At 41.1% G+C, this 14,911-nt stretch overlaps 1 protein-coding gene across 3 annotated transcripts in view; it reads left to right on the top strand.

Annotated features, from left to right (window-relative positions):
* Positions 1 to 14,911, top strand: part of CNTNAP2 (contactin associated protein 2) — a 1,249,274-nt gene that overhangs the window by 1,129,512 nt on the left and 104,851 nt on the right. For all 3 annotated transcript variants that reach the window (XM_052795237.1, XM_052795244.1, XM_052795253.1), the window contains 2 exons: positions 9,435 to 9,653; positions 12,185 to 12,421. In XM_052795237.1, coding sequence (XP_052651197.1) covers positions 9,435 to 9,653; positions 12,185 to 12,421 — 456 coding nt within the window. The remainder of the gene's footprint in view (positions 1 to 9,434; positions 9,654 to 12,184; positions 12,422 to 14,911) is intronic.

Genomic DNA, 14,911 nt, shown 5'->3' with positions numbered 1-14,911 from the left:
CCCCCTTGTGTTCCAGCTTATCCTCAGATATCAGAGGGGCTGGGGGCGGCTAGGCTTAGATTCTGAGTGATGCCCAATTCAACACTCTAAGTCCCGTCGCATTCAATATATATTGAACTACCATGATTACAGATGCACAAATAGCATAATATACTTTCAATCTAGTTGTGTTCAACAAACTGTTATGGCCAGACTTAAGAAGTTTGGGCACGTTCAACAAACTATCACGGCTAGATTTTAATGAACAGTACAGTTTATTAATGCAACAGAAGTACAGATTCTTTTGGATTGCCGGTGATAAATACAATGTCTGCAAAGCACGTGCAAGTACCAAGAATACAGTTGACTACAAGCACGCTAAATTATGGAAAAACTCTATAGAGATTTCTAAGTTTCCCGCGGAAGCACTTGGTATGACCAAGGGTTCGAATCTCACCCAACAGGCGTCCCTATGGGGGCGAAGAGAGGTTCAGCCCATCGACTGATCCCAGAAGTCAGCAATGTCCTCCCAACTTGTCTATGGTGGTAACTTCCCTAGCATTCCTCCTCTCTTAAGCCCTTTTATACTATTTTCCCATTTTTAGGTAGAGCTTGAGTGACTCTAGTCATACATACCTTTATTATAATTGGTATAAAATCTCCTCACTTTTCTTTCAAAGATATATGCTAGAGAAAATTCACAGCGCATGCTCAGTGAGGGGTGGTCGCACCTTGGAGGCGGGTAGCCTTTGGGATGGAGGTGTGTTTTGGTATTATAATGAGATTATAATGAGCAAAGTTTACCCAGAGGACATGATTTAGCATGTCACTGCTCCAGAACTGGGCACTTGTGATATAAATCAGAAGTAAGACAATAGCTTTGACAGAACCCCATTGTTTCACCTCCTTGCTTCAGTGGATTCAATGCAGGGACCTTCCATTCTTGTTCCAGTAGTTCCAGTTGCCCATCCCTGTGGTGATATCACAGAGCCTGGCCGCAGTGTCCTCACTCTGCTCCACGCTCCATGTTGTTTCTCAGAGTCAGCATACCAAGCTCCCCTGGTGTTGCTAACATCTAAGGTTGCAGGTTATGTTGCTTAGGGAATTATTATGGAACAGATTTCTTTATATATCCACCGCATTCCACCCTGGAGGTTTACCTTCCCTTAAGAGGGGGACATATCAATAAGTCACCTCCAGCAATTTTTCCACGAGGCTGAGTGAGCTGGGATTGTTCAGCCCAGAGAAGAGAAGACTCCAGGGAGACCTTATTGATGCCTTTCAATATATGAGGGGCTTATAAAAAAGGTGGAGAAAGACTTTTTATGAACACTTGTAATGACAGGACAAGGGGCAATGGTTTGAAACTGAAAGAGGGTAGATTTAGATTGGTTATAAGGAAGAAATTATTTACGATGAGGGTGGTAAGACACTGGACCAGGTTGCCCAGACAAGTTGTTGATGCCCCATCATTGCAAGTGTTCAACATCAGGTTGGATGGGGCTCTGAGCAACTTAATCTAGTGAAAGATGTGCCTGCCCATGGCAGGGGGGTTGGACTGGATTATCTTTAAAGGTGCCTTCCAACCCAAACCATGCTATGGTTCTGTGATTGTCCGATGGATTGTTTACTCCATACAGAATATCAGCTTGTTCTGAAGGTTCAGAAAGACACTGAGTCTCACTTACTATTGTATTATATCTTGTGGATAGATTTATACCATGAGAAGTGGGTGTTAAATGATGTTAAGACAAAGTGATAGCTTTACTCACCCTTTTTTCCTTCTTGACACTTACATAAATGACTGAATAAGATCAAAGATAGTGTAAAGTTGCATGATTGTTTTTTGTTTGACTTGTTAACCTACAGGCACATATAGAGTGTGTCTAGTCTGGACGATGAACCCCCATGTTAGATACCTGAGCTAATTCTAAGAAAGATAGTGTGTCCACATAAATCAGCACTCAGCTATGCTGGGTTTGATCCTAGGTGCAGTATAGCCTCTCATTAGAACTAATTAGTCTTGGCACAGCATCATGCTGATGCAGCTGTGCAGCTTCCAGAGCTAGTTTATTTGGCACTTAGCTCAGGGATCACTGCAGTCTTGGGCATAGAAGTGCACTGTCATTTGGTCAAATGAGTGAAGCTTTTGCTCATTAGTTCAAATGGCCATTTCATTTGGGAATTAGATAAATGATTAAATCTTCCAGATGCTTAGTCCAATTACTGTAAATATGATCATGATTTTTGACAACTACCTGATTATTAACAGACAGCCAAGCTACACAGTAATTCCTGCATTGCAGTCAAGCAACTTGGATCAACAATTTCTCTCTGAGATGTTGTTTTGGTGGCTTTAATTTTCAGCTGTGTCCCTTAAGAAGTGGCCTCCTCAAAGCAGGTTGTGTGTTCCTATATGGCTAGCATCTGTAGCCCTTTCCACATTTTTCAGCAGCCAGGAAGAACCCATCAATGCTGTTTCAATGTCAGCATTGGCATGGCCATCTCTCACCCCTGTGCAAATGAGGACAGCAGGGTAGGTAATTTAGAGATGACTTTGTAAAACTGTCTTAAAGCTCAGCTAGGTATAAGAGGGAAAGGTGGACAAGATAGTTGCTTTCAAATCCTGGAAAGCCCTCTTTCCTAGACAGAGCCTACTAAAGTCAATGGGAAGGATTCCAGTGACTACAGATATGAGACTTGATCTTGACCCTGATGATGGATTCCATATAAAGATACATAAACCACTGGCTCTAGATATGTTTAGCATCTCTATCTGTTGATTGAATTTTCATTCATTTTCAATCTTTTCACTGAATTCTGTCTACTGGTTTAGTCAGTGAGCCCTTCGTCAGAGGTGTATTTACAAACAGTCCAAGAAGTTTGGCAGGTGTTGCCCTTACAGAGAGAGAATATTTTCAAGCTATTGTTTTCACAGAACAAGCAAGCAAAGTGGAGGGGGGAAATACTTGTCTGGCAGGTTTTAGTCTACAGTTTACAGCTTATTGTTGTATCCTGTTTTACAGCCAAGCAAGTGAGCTCCAATTCTAGTTGTAACAAGGCATTTATGTTCTAAAAATGGGATTTCAAAAGGATCCTAAAGAAGTTAGATACTATTCCCTTTGGTGTAAGTCAACTAAAACATCATAAATCCCACTGAAGGGTATAAAAATATATCAGGGGAGGTATCGTTGTTTAAGCCCAGCCAGCAACAAAGCACCATGAAGCCGCTTGCTCACTCCTCCCGCCTCCACCCTGGTGGGATGAAGAGGAGAAAGTATAAAGAAATGCTCATGGGTCGAGACAAGGACAGGGAGGGATCACTCATCACTTACGGTCACAGGCAAAAAACAGACTCAACTTGGGGAAAAAACAAAATCAATTTAATTTACTACAAATCAAATCAAAACAAGGATACTAAGAAGTAAAACAAAACCTTACAGCACCTTCCCCCCAGACCTGTGTTCTTCCTGGGCTCAACTCCATTCCCAATTTTCTCTACCTCCTCCCCCCCCGCAGCAGCACAGGGGGATGGGGAATGGGGGTTGGGGTCAGTTCATCATACATTGTCTCTGCCGCTCCTTCCTCCTCAGGGGCAGGACTTCTCACACTCTTCCCCTGCTCCAGCATGGGTTCCCTCTCACGGGAGACAGTCCTCCATGAACTTCGCCAGCGTGGGTCCTTCCCATGGGCTGCAGCTCTTCATGAACTGCTCCAGCATGGGTCCTTTCTGCCAGCCGCAGTCCTTCAGGCACAGACTGCTCCAGCGCGGGCTTTCCCTTGGAGTCACGGCCATCTTGGGGGGCATCCCCCTGCTCCACTGTGGCATCCTCCATGGGCTGCAGGTGGGCATCTGCTCCCCCCGCTCCCCTCCATGGGCTGCAGGGGGACAGCCTGCCGTCTCACCACGGGCTGCAGGGGCATCCCCTCCTCCGGCGCACTTCCTCCCTCTCCTTCTTCACTGACCTTGGTATCTGCATAGGTGCTCCTCTCACATTTCACTCCTCTCTTCGATGCAGGTTTCCCTTCTTAAATATGTTCTTCCAGAGGCGCTACCACCGTCGCTGATGGGCTTGGCCTTGGCCAGAGACGGGTCCAGCTTGGAGCCAGGGAAGCTTCTGGCAGCTTCTCACAGGAGCCACCCCTGTAGCTCCCTTCCCCACTACCAAAACCCAACCACACACACCCAAAACAGGAGTTAAGAGAAAAAAAGTACAAGGGAGGAGATGAAAGTATGTGTTTCAGAGAAAGGATAGTGGGAGAGAAGGAAAGAAATAGAGAGACAGGCATACAAAACTGACTGTGAGGAGGGTTGTAATCCCTCCTCCTTTTTCTTCACAGCTGATGTGTCTTGAGAACCTCCACCTACTGCTCAGCATCTTGTAAGCACCCACACGTCTGTCAGTGTCTCTTTGCTGGCAGGCTCATTATAGCTAGAGATCCTAGCCTGCAAATTATCAACAAGGATCCAACTAGGAAAACAGGAAAAAAAAGACCTGAAACACAAGGAGTTCTAGAAAAATGGGAGACCTAGCTTTCATAGATCTTGAATGCCAGAGAAGTCTGTCAGCTCATTTAGCCTGACCTTCTGCATAGCAAAGGACATAGAAAAGCATACTACTTCCCGTGCATTTGAGCCTCAGAACTTGTGTTTAACTAAAGCATATCTACCAGAAAGCCTTGAAAGGAAGGACCCAAGGAACGCAGAACCCCACAGACCATGTAGTCATAGGATCATAGAATACCAGGTTTGAAAGTACCTCAAGGATCATCTGGTCCAATCTTTCTTGGCAAAAGCAGTCTAGACAAGATGGTCCAGCACCCTGTCCAACAAAGTCTTAAAAGTGTCCAGTGTTGGGGAATCCACCACTTCCCCAAGGAGATTATTCCAAGGGCTGATTGTTCTCATTGTGAAAAATTTTCCTCTTCTGTCCAATCAGAATCTCCCCAGGAGTAACTTGTACCCATTACCCCTTGTCTTTTCCATGTGACTCCTTGTAAAAAGGGAGTCTCCATCTTCTTTGTAGTTACCCTTTAAATACTGAAACATGGTGATAAGGTCTCCCTTAAGCCTTCTTTTCTCAAGGCTGAACAAACCCAGTTCTCTTAGCCTTTCCTCATATGGCAGGCTTCCCAGTCCTTTCATCATCTTTGTGGCCCTTCTCTGGAAACTCTCCAGCCTGTCCACATCTTTTTTTTATAGCGGGGACCAAAACTGAACACAGTATTCCAGGTGTGGCCTGGCAAGCACTGAGTAGAGTGGGATAATGACTTCTTTATCTCTGCTGGTGATATCCTTCTTGATACAACCCAGCATCCTGTTGGCTTTCTTTGCCGCAGCAGCACACTGTTCACTCATATTGAACTTGTTGTCCACCAGGACCCCCAGGTCCCTTTCCACAGAGCTGCTCCCCAGCCAGGTAGATCCCAGCCTGTGCTGGAGTCCTGGATTATGCTTTCCCAGGTACAAGACCTTATATTTGTCTTTGTTGAACTTCATAAAGTTCTTGGTAGCCCACTCTTCCAGCCTATCCATGTCTTCCTGCAGGGTGGCTGAGTTGTGTACCTTTCTTTTTATGGGCAAATACCTCATAGATTTAAGATGAGGAAATGGTGGGATCTGAATAGAGCTAAAAAACAAGAACACAGAACAAAGAGTGAGAAGGGCATTTTGTTTGCCAAAGTTGCACTTCTGTGTTCTGAACAGATGGCTGACAATGACCTGAGACCTTAGAAAATTGAATTGATGAAAGAAACGTGTTCAGATTTAATTATAAGTAATTGCACAAGGCACAGAAAGGGTAAACTAAGCCACAAGCGTCAGTTTATTGAATGAATAGATGTGGCAGGAGCACATAAAAAATTCACCCGTGTTCAATTTTATGAAGTTTCCATCACAAAACTTTGTACTGACTGAATAAACTGAAACCCACATTTATTTTCTTTTTTTTATTCCACAATTAAGCAATTTCAGACATTTGTTCAATGTCTGATCCTCATTCTCATTCCTTAGAACAACTGGTTTGAGTTTTATGGTGTTTGGTAGAATAGAAAATAAAATGATCATTAGGAAAACTCACTCATGAGCTACAGTGACTGACCAGTAGAAATCTCTGGTACCTGTGCATGGTGCTACATGTTTCTGAAAAAATCCTGATCTGGTTCAGTTGGTTACTGTGAATAAATAGTCACATGTGCACATGTATGTTAGATATCTTTTAATTGTCCCCTTTCAAAGTTTAACAGAATAATACTACCATCGTGTCACATCATGCAAGGGTTGTATGTGTGGATGTAGAGAGATTGAAAAGTAAACCATACTTAGGAAAAAAAAAAAAACCCTAAATAATTGCTACTCTTCTACATAACTAGTTACGCTGAACTTCTAAGCAAATTTGATGTTGTGCTGGGTCTGGCTGAGATGGAGTTAACTTTCTCCACAGCAGCCCATATGGTGCTGTGTTTTGCATTTGTGACTAAACTGATGTTGATAACACACCACTGTTTTGGCTGTTGCTGAGCAGTGCTTGCATGGCATCAAAGCTTTCTCTATTTCCCACTTCTCTCCCAGTAGGCTGAGGGTAGCAAAGAGGTTGGAAAGGGACACAGGCAGGAGAGTTGACCATTGGCCAAAGGGATACTCCATACCATACAACACTATGCTCAGCAGTAAAGCTGGGTCAGAGGAAAAAGGAGTGGGAGCAGCATGGTGTGCTCAAAGCCCTGTCCAACCTGACCTTGAACACTTCATTCCCCCAGTCCCTGCCTTGAGATTCAGGGACTCAAGATGTGGGAAGAGCAATTGCCAGTGAAAATTGAGACAAAAAAGTTGTTGAGTACCTCAGCCTTCTCCGTGTCAGTTGTCACCAGATCCTCTGTCTCATTTATTAGAAGAGTACAATTTCTTTCATCTTCCTTTTCTGACTAACATGCCTGTTATCAGATGTTCATCCATTTCTGTTAATGTACAAGTGCCAATCATTTTACTTAGAGATGCTCTTGGTTAGAAAATACATTTAATGTGTAGACTCAAAAATTCATTCCAATGGAAACTGAGGAGTCAGAACCAGCAACATAACTCGCATGTGAGACATGCTGTCGTGCAGCCTCTGCCCATCTGCAAAGGTCTTTTTATTGACATAGTTCAAGTTTTTTCAGTCCATCAGTCTAGCAATAAGTTTCCTCCCCTTTGGTTTATGGCAGTCATGTTTTTAGGTTGCTTGGGGATGGATCAGTACAGTCCATAGATTCTGTACTGCCTTCTCTAACTTTCAGCATGTCAGCAGGTACAGGCAGAGAAAACGGCCTTATATGAGAAGATTTTTCTGGAATGCTTTTCATTCCTTAGCTATAAGATTAAATATAAAAATATAATATGAATTTATATAAATGATACTCTTATGTCAGAGTGAGCAATTTTCTCCAATAAGTACTAATTTCATTATAAATCTTTCAGGCTGTGATACAGATTTCAGTTTAAAGCCATGCATAAAGCTAGACTATGCTGGCACAGAACTTCTACTTGAAATATCTCTATTTGCCAATTCTCTACATTTTCTCTTTTAAAGGAAGAATTATATTCCTTAAAAAATTAGAGATGCTTCCATCCAGAAGACCAAGAGCTTGCAAACAAAGAAGCATTCTTGCAGAGGTTTTCAAAATCCTGGATGGGGTTGTACTGAAGGTACCCACGAGCACTATCAACAGTGCCATCAGTTGCCTCAGAATAAGATGAAAAGTCTGCTAAGGGGTTCTCATTTTACAGCCTTGTAGACAGACGGCTTTTGAGAAGCAATTCAAGCCTAACAGTGAAGAGATCTGAGGCAGTTCTTCAAAGCAAAAAGTAAAGGAGAATTACACACACACACATGCTTGAAAATAGACTTCAACACAACATACAGCTTAAGTACTGGAGAGATTTTACTCTAATTCCTAATTTGCCTGAGTTTATTGACAGAACTGCTGAAGTTATAAGACATAATAACATTCGAATGAAACATCTTTATTTCTTTAATGGCAAGCTTTGGCTCATACAGATTTTCTGTCTTGTCAAGTGCAAAAGGCCAAACAGACTAAATTCATGGTTTATGAAAGTCAGTTCATTCCAGAAATGAAATTATTTTATTGAGCAGAGAACAGAGACTACAACAGCAATAAAATATGCTTTTAATTTTTTCTTTTAGAAAGAGCCAATTTTGCAGAAAAAAATCAAAGGTGTCAATTGTATAATAAATATGGTTTGAAAGAACATTCTCAGTGCATTTAATTCAGTCTGATATAACTTTGTGAAAATTTATTAGGCCATGTACAAAAATATTTCCCACTATTTATCAGTCTTGTTAGTGATAATGATCATAGAGTGGTGCTTCTACCACAATTTAATAGCCTTGCTGAGTAAGATTTTTATAAGACTGTTTTATTAATTCAACCAAACAAGAAACCACAGCTGTACTGGAACACTGAGACCATAATTGGGCACCTGAGATTTTTCAGAAGAATTAAAAGGGCACTGTGGCTGTATTATTTTATATGTAAGAAAAACAAATTAAATGGAACTCTTGGTTGTCTTTACTTCTGTCTGGTATCCTCCTTTGTGAATGCTATCATTGATAATCCGTTTTCTGGTAATGCTTTCATCTGATGTTTTGCCACCATAATATAAATTACAGCCCCAAGTTGTATAATCTAAATATCAGTAGGAAAGTGAAAATTATATTTCTTCATTCCAAAATCATCTGTATATTATTAATCACACTCATACTCCCCGTTAATAATAAGTATCAATTATATAGTTTGCCAAGGCTGACCTGGAGGAATGTCTGGTAGAGCCTAATGGACATTTGTAAAATTTCTAAACATGGTTTGAATCATCCACCATAAATAGAGCACTGCAGTGCTTGCTAAGAATCCATTTCTTTTTCAGCCATAAAAATCTCACATAGGTCATAACCACTGCATTATTAGTTCATTGTAAATATCAATTGCCCCTCAAAAAAAAAAAAAAGTAAACTTCTTCTGCACCACTTTTTTATCAAAATGCATTATTTCCCTAAAAAAAAACCTATGGAAACTGGAAAGCTGCAGAAATCAAAAGTTAATGTGATTATTTCAGGGTCTGTTGATGTTTTCTTCTAAAAGCTGGTGAACAGGTTTTTTCAATACTATTGAAATTATTAGTGGAAATAAAAAGTCCTCTTCAAGGATATAATTTTTTCTGGTTAAATTTTACAAACCAAACTGATTTGATTTCCATCACATGCTGTAGAAACTTTTCACAATGGCTTCCTTGGAAATACTCTAACTCCCACTCAGGTTAGAAGGAACTGAACGTGCTTATAAATTCTGAAAGGTGGCTGAGCAGTGCATATTTCTAGCAAATATGACTCCTCTCTGTTTAGGAAGTATAAGTGAACTTTTACAACATAAGATGGGTTCCCCTTTGCTTGATGTTTCAGCTGCTATGGAGGTTTCATTTTCATTTGATGTTGGAAATGGACCTGTGGAAATCGTCGTTAGATCTCCCAACCAGCTCAATGATGACCAGTGGCATAGGGTCAATGCTGAGAGGAATGTCAAACAGGCCAGCCTGCAGGTAGACCAGTTACCCCTGGAGGTCCGGAAAGCACCAACAGAAGGACACACGCGACTGGAGTTGTACAGCCAGCTCTATGTTGGTAAGATGCAGAGCAGGTAACCGGGCTTTGTTCTCACATGCTGAACATTCTTTGTGTTGTGTCTTGCCAGCAACAGTTAGTTTAATGTGGGAAGTTGCACTCCTGAAGCACTTACATGACAGCACAGCGGGGAAGGGGGAAGAGAAAAGACAAGCATGTCCATAATTACAGAAATAAGAAGATCAACTAAGAGAAAAATATTCTGTGCTGGCAACTTGTCATTTTTGTCTTTCTCCACCTGTAGCTCCTAGCTTAAAGTGCCTTTAGCAGGCATTAGTGCCAAACTCCTTTTTTGCCAAGTGTCCCTTTCACACACATACACTGACCACAGAAGTGAAAAATTCTGCATAGGTCTTGCCAGGACTGCGTGTGCCTGCAGTGCCCATCCTAGCCTCGACAGCACTTTCAGCCTCTTTAGGTTTGATCATTGCCCGCGCTTTTGCATTCACCATTCTCGCTGCCGTCTTTTCCCTTTGTTCCCATGGGCTGTTTGCCTGTTCAGTGTAGGAGAGCATCACACAGTGTTACACAAATGCATTCCCTGGAACCAAGTTAGTCCAGCTGCTTTCTGGAGCTGCTGGTCTCCACTACATTTTGGGCAGGCATTCCAGCAGCACTTGTATTTCTCTGACTGTTAGCCCCAGGGCTATGAAGTGCAGACATGCCAAGTGCCATTAACTGGAGTCAGAACTGCATAAAATGTTGAGCAAAGAAGTACTTTCCTACCTCTCTAGATATCTGTTAACAGGAGAAGAGGGAAGGGGAAAGGAAAAAAAGACATTATCTTTTTTTTTTTCCCCATGTTAGTCAGGGTTCAACAGCAGAAATGAATTAAAATTATGTTGAAAGCCTTTACTGCCTTAGTAAACAGCACAGTGTCACTGCAAACTGTGTATAATGTGTCACCAGATGTGCAGTCATTATTTACAAGCTCAGATTCTCCTTTACTGCTGACTATGATCCCAAAAAAAGGCAGTTTCAAAATAAGCTGAAATGTGAAGTTTGTTTAAAAGAGGAAGCCTTAACCTTTTAAGAGAAATACCAAGTCTTTTACTGAAAACAGGAAAAGTTGGATTTTTTTCCAGCCTGAGTTCTTGGGGAATTGTTAATAATGATGAATTTTTACTGGTAGTTTTGAATTAACTGTAACACCAGCAATGTTTTGAAATACTTAGTACCTTTATTGCCAAAAACTGAATGTCCAGATCTGCACAAGATTTTCTTTCTTTCTGAATCATCATATCCATTTCATATAACTTGGTGATTGGAGCACACACTTTGAAGAATCCTTACCCAGAGTCAGAGAATTGATTTGAGTTGGAGTGTCCCAAAAAACACCTGGAATATTGGGGCCTGGAAAGTAATACCGAACAAGAATTGTTTCAGTGCCTTCTGTTCCACTTTCTGTAGAATAAATATCTATTCCTTGGGCCATTGAGAGACCCTGAGGGTTGGTGACTTCATGTCCTAGGGACTGGGACAGTCACCAGGAGGGGAAGGAAGGGAATTAAATGTATTAGGGGGCTTTTCATCACTGCAGTGTATATGAGTTTGCATAGAATGGAACCACACCAGTATGCCCTGTGCACTTGGCAGAGGCCAAGCATTGCCTCCTCTTACTCCAAATCATCCAGTTACCAGCAGCTGATTTGAAGCAGCCCTCTCTTTGGTTTGTATTTAGTTCTCTTTCCCACTCAGGTAAATATCAGCCTCTGTGCTCTGTGGTGATGAGCACTCAGATCTCCTCAGGGACTCTTCAGCACCTGCAGCACTGGAGTAATCAAAGAGATGAGAGGATGAGGAGAAAGGATGACAGCCACTCATTGTTATTTGCTTGCACTTTTTAGGGGCTTTTTGTTTCTAATCCAGCCCCAGATAAGACTTTCCTAGCTGAAATCACGTTTTTCAGCAAGTGTTTACCAGGGGGGAGAAAGGAACCGTTCTTATTGACTGCTAAGAAAAGCCATCTCAATCCAGATTTTCAAATGTAGCTCTTCAGTGTTAGATCCTTCACCCTATACTCAGGCAACTAAACAATATACCCGACGTTGCTTGGAAATTAACATCTACATTTCCTGTTGCAACTGCAAGTGGGGTTTTAAATCTTTTCCTTCTTTCCCCATCGTGGCTTTGAAAAATGTAACACTGCGTAACATATTGTGGCATTATTATTAGCATCCATCATCACTAATCATATAGAGAGTAAGGCTATACCTTAGCAACCGAGCCAAGCCCATTTCTTCCACTGTTATCTCTAAAAATCTTGAAGTTGAAATGAAATGAAGTCTTACACTGGAGGGCTAGAATCTCTCGTGTCTAATCAGTTTAAAGCAGACACACCTACTATTTATGCTTACTTAAGGTAAGGTATCAAAAGGTTAGATTTCATTGCCATTAGCACAAGGCAATTCCTTGCCTTTACAAAGAATTTACTTATTTTCAGCTGTTGTCACAAGCTTAACAGGATATTTCATTGAAAGCAACAATAAAATCTGTTCAGTGTTGTCTCACAGTTTTACATTCCCTCTCAGGTGCTGCAGGAGGCCAGCGAGGCTTCCTAGGTTGCATTCGTTCATTAAGGATGAACGGGGTGACGCTGGACCTGGAAGAGAGAGCGAAAGTCACACCAGGTGTGAAGCCTGGCTGCTCTGGCCATTGCACGAGCTATGGGATGTACTGCGCAAACGGCGGTAAATGTGTCGAGAAATACAATGGCTACTCCTGTGACTGCTCCAAAACTGCCTATGATGGACCGTTTTGCATTAAAGGTAAATGCTTTAGTGCGGGAGGCAGAGTATGGGAGAACTATCTGCCTGAGAAAAAACACAATACAATCAATGCTTCAGCTTTTATTAATTAAACAAATAAATCCTGTTTAATACTTCTTACAAACAAGTCAAATTATACACCCAGGATTTAGACGTGATGACTTAAAACCACATCTCTCATTAGTACTAGTATATTTTATCTATTTAAATCAAATAACACAACAACAAAAGGCATCAGGAATGCCTGTAGTCATAGCAGGTCTGGCAGACTGTATTCTGTAGTCTTGAGCTGTTGAACAATAAATTCCTACTAGTTCAATGTCATGGTGACTTCTTTAGAAAAAACATGGATTTAAACAAAAGCTATCTAGTCTCATTCAGAAACATATTTGGAGATACATAGGTGTGAGCTTTGGGTTGAATATCTTATAAATAGGGAGGCCAGCATTTGGATTAAAAATTTTATCCATCCATAACCAGATCAAGTCTTTTAGTAGCTCAAACTGGTTAGAGATTGAACTTGCTAGGGTAAGCGAAGGTACAGAGCTCCCACATCTATGTCAGTCCTTTGGAAATGCCTATATGTTCTGAATTTTCAAAATCAATTATTGTAAGTGACCAATTTACTATGGACACACATGCCTGCATAAGAAAGATAGAAAAGGAGTGAGGGAAAGAGGGATATTACATCCAACAAAAAAAAGTGAGAATAAAGATGCTAATTTATTTCCACGTTTTTTCTTATTTTGACTAGAAATGATTGTGACAAAGTCAGTAGTAATGAGAATATAATTTTCCAAATATTTGCACAGTTTGCAGGCTTTGTGGCCATTCATTTGCTTCCCTTACATTTCATAGGATATTCTCATCATATTCTTGAAATATTCTTCTCAACACCTTTAAAGGTTTTGTCACATATACCTGAGATGCTAATATCTCTCAGCAGCTCTCTTTCACTCTGCTTTTATTGGTACACAAAATCATCCAGTCTGTTGCTTTTCCTAATCATTTTTAAAGCTTTCTCAAAATGTACTAATCCAACAGTTTCAACTAAAAAATGTGAAGGCTGTTCTCATCAGTATCTGTGATGTTAAAGAAACCTCTAGCCTCATAAACTGCTCTTCTGCTTTTACGTTACCCACTGTACCCGGAATCCTGCAGGCAGGCTGGATCACCAGTCACCAAATTCCCTTCATGAAGCTGTCTTGGCAGTAGGGGAAAGCTCCTGCCCATTGACATTTTGCTTTCCAACTCCTCCTTAACTTCTCTTTTTTTTTCTATGTCAAACTTTGAGGATTACACTGCAAATATCCATACCCTGCTCCCTTCCAGCCACACTTAGAGGAAGCCAAGTTTATAACAGAAAGAGGCAGTCTTTTTACCTGATGCTGGGTTATGGACTGTATTTTCTCCTCACACGCTTCAGACACCTTCATTTGTATCCACGCATATCCACCTTCATTTCATTTTATCACGACAGAGCTTTGTCCATTGCTGATGTTGCTCACACATTGGAGCACCCTCTTCTAAAAGCTAAGGGATTGTTTTCACATCACCAGATATTCTGATGAATCTGTAGCATTCTTATTTTATACATTCCAATAAATATGATGTATTTGTAGTGCAGCAGAAGTGAAGCAGGTGCTGCTCTAGGTGATGGCTTCCACTGTGCTTGCATGCAGGAATTTCATCAGGTTTCACTATGCTGTGTTGCTTCAAAGACAAATTATAAAACATGTCTATCACATTCAGGACTGTACATACAGTAAGTAACTCCTGAGAATATGAGTACAGTGATTTCAGTTAATTTAGCAAATGGTTTGTTGTGAGTTTAAGAACGGTAATGCATATTTAGTATTTCTGTTTGCTCGTGCACTTATGTTAGAGGAAAGCCATTCAGGCTGGAACTGAGTCAGTCTCTTACAAATCATATGTGCTGACTCAAGAAAAAAAAAGAATTGCTGCCATGCTATATTGAGTGAATTTCCAAAACTCATCACACTGGCTTTTATTTGTGTTTTTCTGGTTTTTTATGGATAGATAAACCCCAAACTTCTGCCAAAACTAGCTCTAAGTTAAAATGTTTTATTTTTCGTGGATGTGGAGTTAACAGAATAAAAAATACCATTACGGGAATAATTGCGCACCTAGCACAGACAAACCCTGGTTTTGGCTGGTCTGTAAGCACTGTCATAGCAACAGCAGTAATATTATACTATATTATGCCATTCTCCTTGTCAGCCTCCCAGTCCAGCCAAAGGCCCAGAGCCCTGACAGTGATACTTTGGGCAGGCAGTGAAACTTGCTGTAAGCTACTGCTGCTGGGCAGCACTGAGTCACGCAAAGGTACTCACGCTAGCATGAATACCACACGGTGTTGTGCCATTTAAACATGACATCAGATCTCTGCTTTAAATACCAAAATGATTCCAGGCTAAAAATATCTCTCTAAATCCTTAAGACCTTAGGCACAAAATGCAAATTACCAAT

The sequence above is a fragment of the Harpia harpyja genome, chromosome 1 (genome assembly GCF_026419915.1).
Source record: "Harpia harpyja isolate bHarHar1 chromosome 1, bHarHar1 primary haplotype, whole genome shotgun sequence".
Lineage (NCBI taxonomy): Eukaryota > Metazoa > Chordata > Aves > Accipitriformes > Accipitridae > Harpia > Harpia harpyja.
The sequence above is the reverse complement of the archived record's forward strand: the minus strand, read 5'-3'. Positions and strand labels throughout refer to the sequence as shown.